Source organism: Bison bison, unplaced genomic scaffold, assembly GCF_000754665.1.
Source record: "Bison bison bison isolate TAMUID 2011002044 unplaced genomic scaffold, Bison_UMD1.0 scf7180017487006, whole genome shotgun sequence".
Lineage (NCBI taxonomy): Eukaryota > Metazoa > Chordata > Mammalia > Artiodactyla > Bovidae > Bison > Bison bison.
Window position 1 is genome coordinate 98 of NW_011386992.1, and position 1,406 is coordinate 1,503.

The following is a 1,406-nucleotide window of genomic DNA, read 5'->3' on the forward strand; positions in this document are numbered from 1 at the left end:
GATGAGAGACATCCCCCCCTGTTGCCCTCCCATAGAGGAGGACCCCTTTCTGCTTTTAAATCAGTTCAGCTGAGATAGCCCAGCTGTCAGCCAGTCCTCACTAGAACTGAGACATGTCTGCATCTCAGTCTCTCAGCAAGAGGTGGACATGCCCTGAATTTCTCTGACACCCCTAGATCTGTCAAGAGGCTAGCCTGCTTTCAGCTGAGCCTTCTAGTCTAGGACCTTCTAGTCTAGGACCTGCCTCCCTGACCAACTGCTTCCCACACCCCTTAGGTTCTCTACTCCTGCTGCCATGTTAGTGAACGCTTATGCCATCTTCTTGGGCAAGAACCCCTGGCCTTGGAGTCACTGTTGAACTTGGCCCAGGGCAAGGTAGGCCAGTGGCACAAGTGGGCATCTCTTAGGGGGTCCCACCATCTCAATCAGAGGACACTCTGATGCCTTGGGTTTCCTTTATAGGTAAAGGTAGTAGATAGGGAAGAGTCTACTGAAGTGACTCTCTACCTCCTCTCCCTTCTTGTCCTTCGCCTCCAAGATCTGCCTTGTGGGTGAGTCATAAAGTAGGGTCACCCTGACATGGATTATGGGGAGTGACACCATACAGCCTGTCCTTGGGAGGGACTAGGACAGAGTGAAGGTTTCTCTGCAAAGAAGAGACATAGATTCCCATGAACTCTGTGCCCTGGAGGTGGACATGCAGCTTTGGTGGAAAGTGCCATCCAAGGGAGAGGGCAGGTCACTCAGCAGCCTCCTTTCACACAGCTGCATCCCTGATGTATCTCCTTATTCCAGAATGGAGAAGCTAGGCAGTGAGATTGCTACCGTCTTTACGCATTCGCACGTCGTCTCTCTTGTGGTGAGTTCTCAGCGTTCATCTTCCTTGCCTTTTCACCCTATCATCCCACCTTCTGGGAGCGGGAGAGTTGTTTCCTAATGTGCAGCTGTTTGTGAGGCATTCTTCTGGAGACAGACACCCTCTCCACCTGTCCTGAGTACCATTCAGATTGGGACATTCCTCCTCCTCATCTGACTCTCCACAGAGTGCGGCGGCCTGTCTGTTGGGGCAGCTTGGTCAGCAAGGGGTGACTTTTGACCTGCAGCCTGGGGAGTGGATCGCTGCAGCCACACATGCCCTGTCTGCCCCTGCAGAGGTGAGTCCTCCCAGCGCTGAATGCAGAGATGTGCTTTCTCTGAGTCAGATAAGGTCTGTGTTCAGGGAGAAAAGTCTGAAGTTCCAGTAAGCCTGGAGGGAATCCAGGAGTCTTTCCTGTCCTGTCCTTCTGCCCTCAGATAATATAGGTCCCTCTGAGCCCCAACTGTCAGGGCTTTAGATTTATTGTTAACACACAGGACCTCTGAAGGGGGAGGAAGAGGCATCGTCTTTCTCCTTCCTTCCCTCCCTC

At 52.6% G+C, this 1,406-nt stretch overlaps 1 protein-coding gene across 1 annotated transcript; it reads left to right on the plus strand.

Annotated features, from left to right (window-relative positions):
- Positions 1–276: 276 nt before the first annotated feature.
- LOC104991646 (serine/threonine-protein kinase 36-like) lies at positions 277–1,154 on the plus strand (the record flags this gene model as incomplete). Its single annotated transcript, XM_010844240.1, has 4 exons — positions 277–375; positions 463–551; positions 796–859; positions 1,044–1,154. Coding segments are annotated over 4 exons (363 nt in total), but the record flags the coding sequence as incomplete, so codon positions are not given.
- Positions 1,155–1,406: the final 252 nt, after the last annotated feature.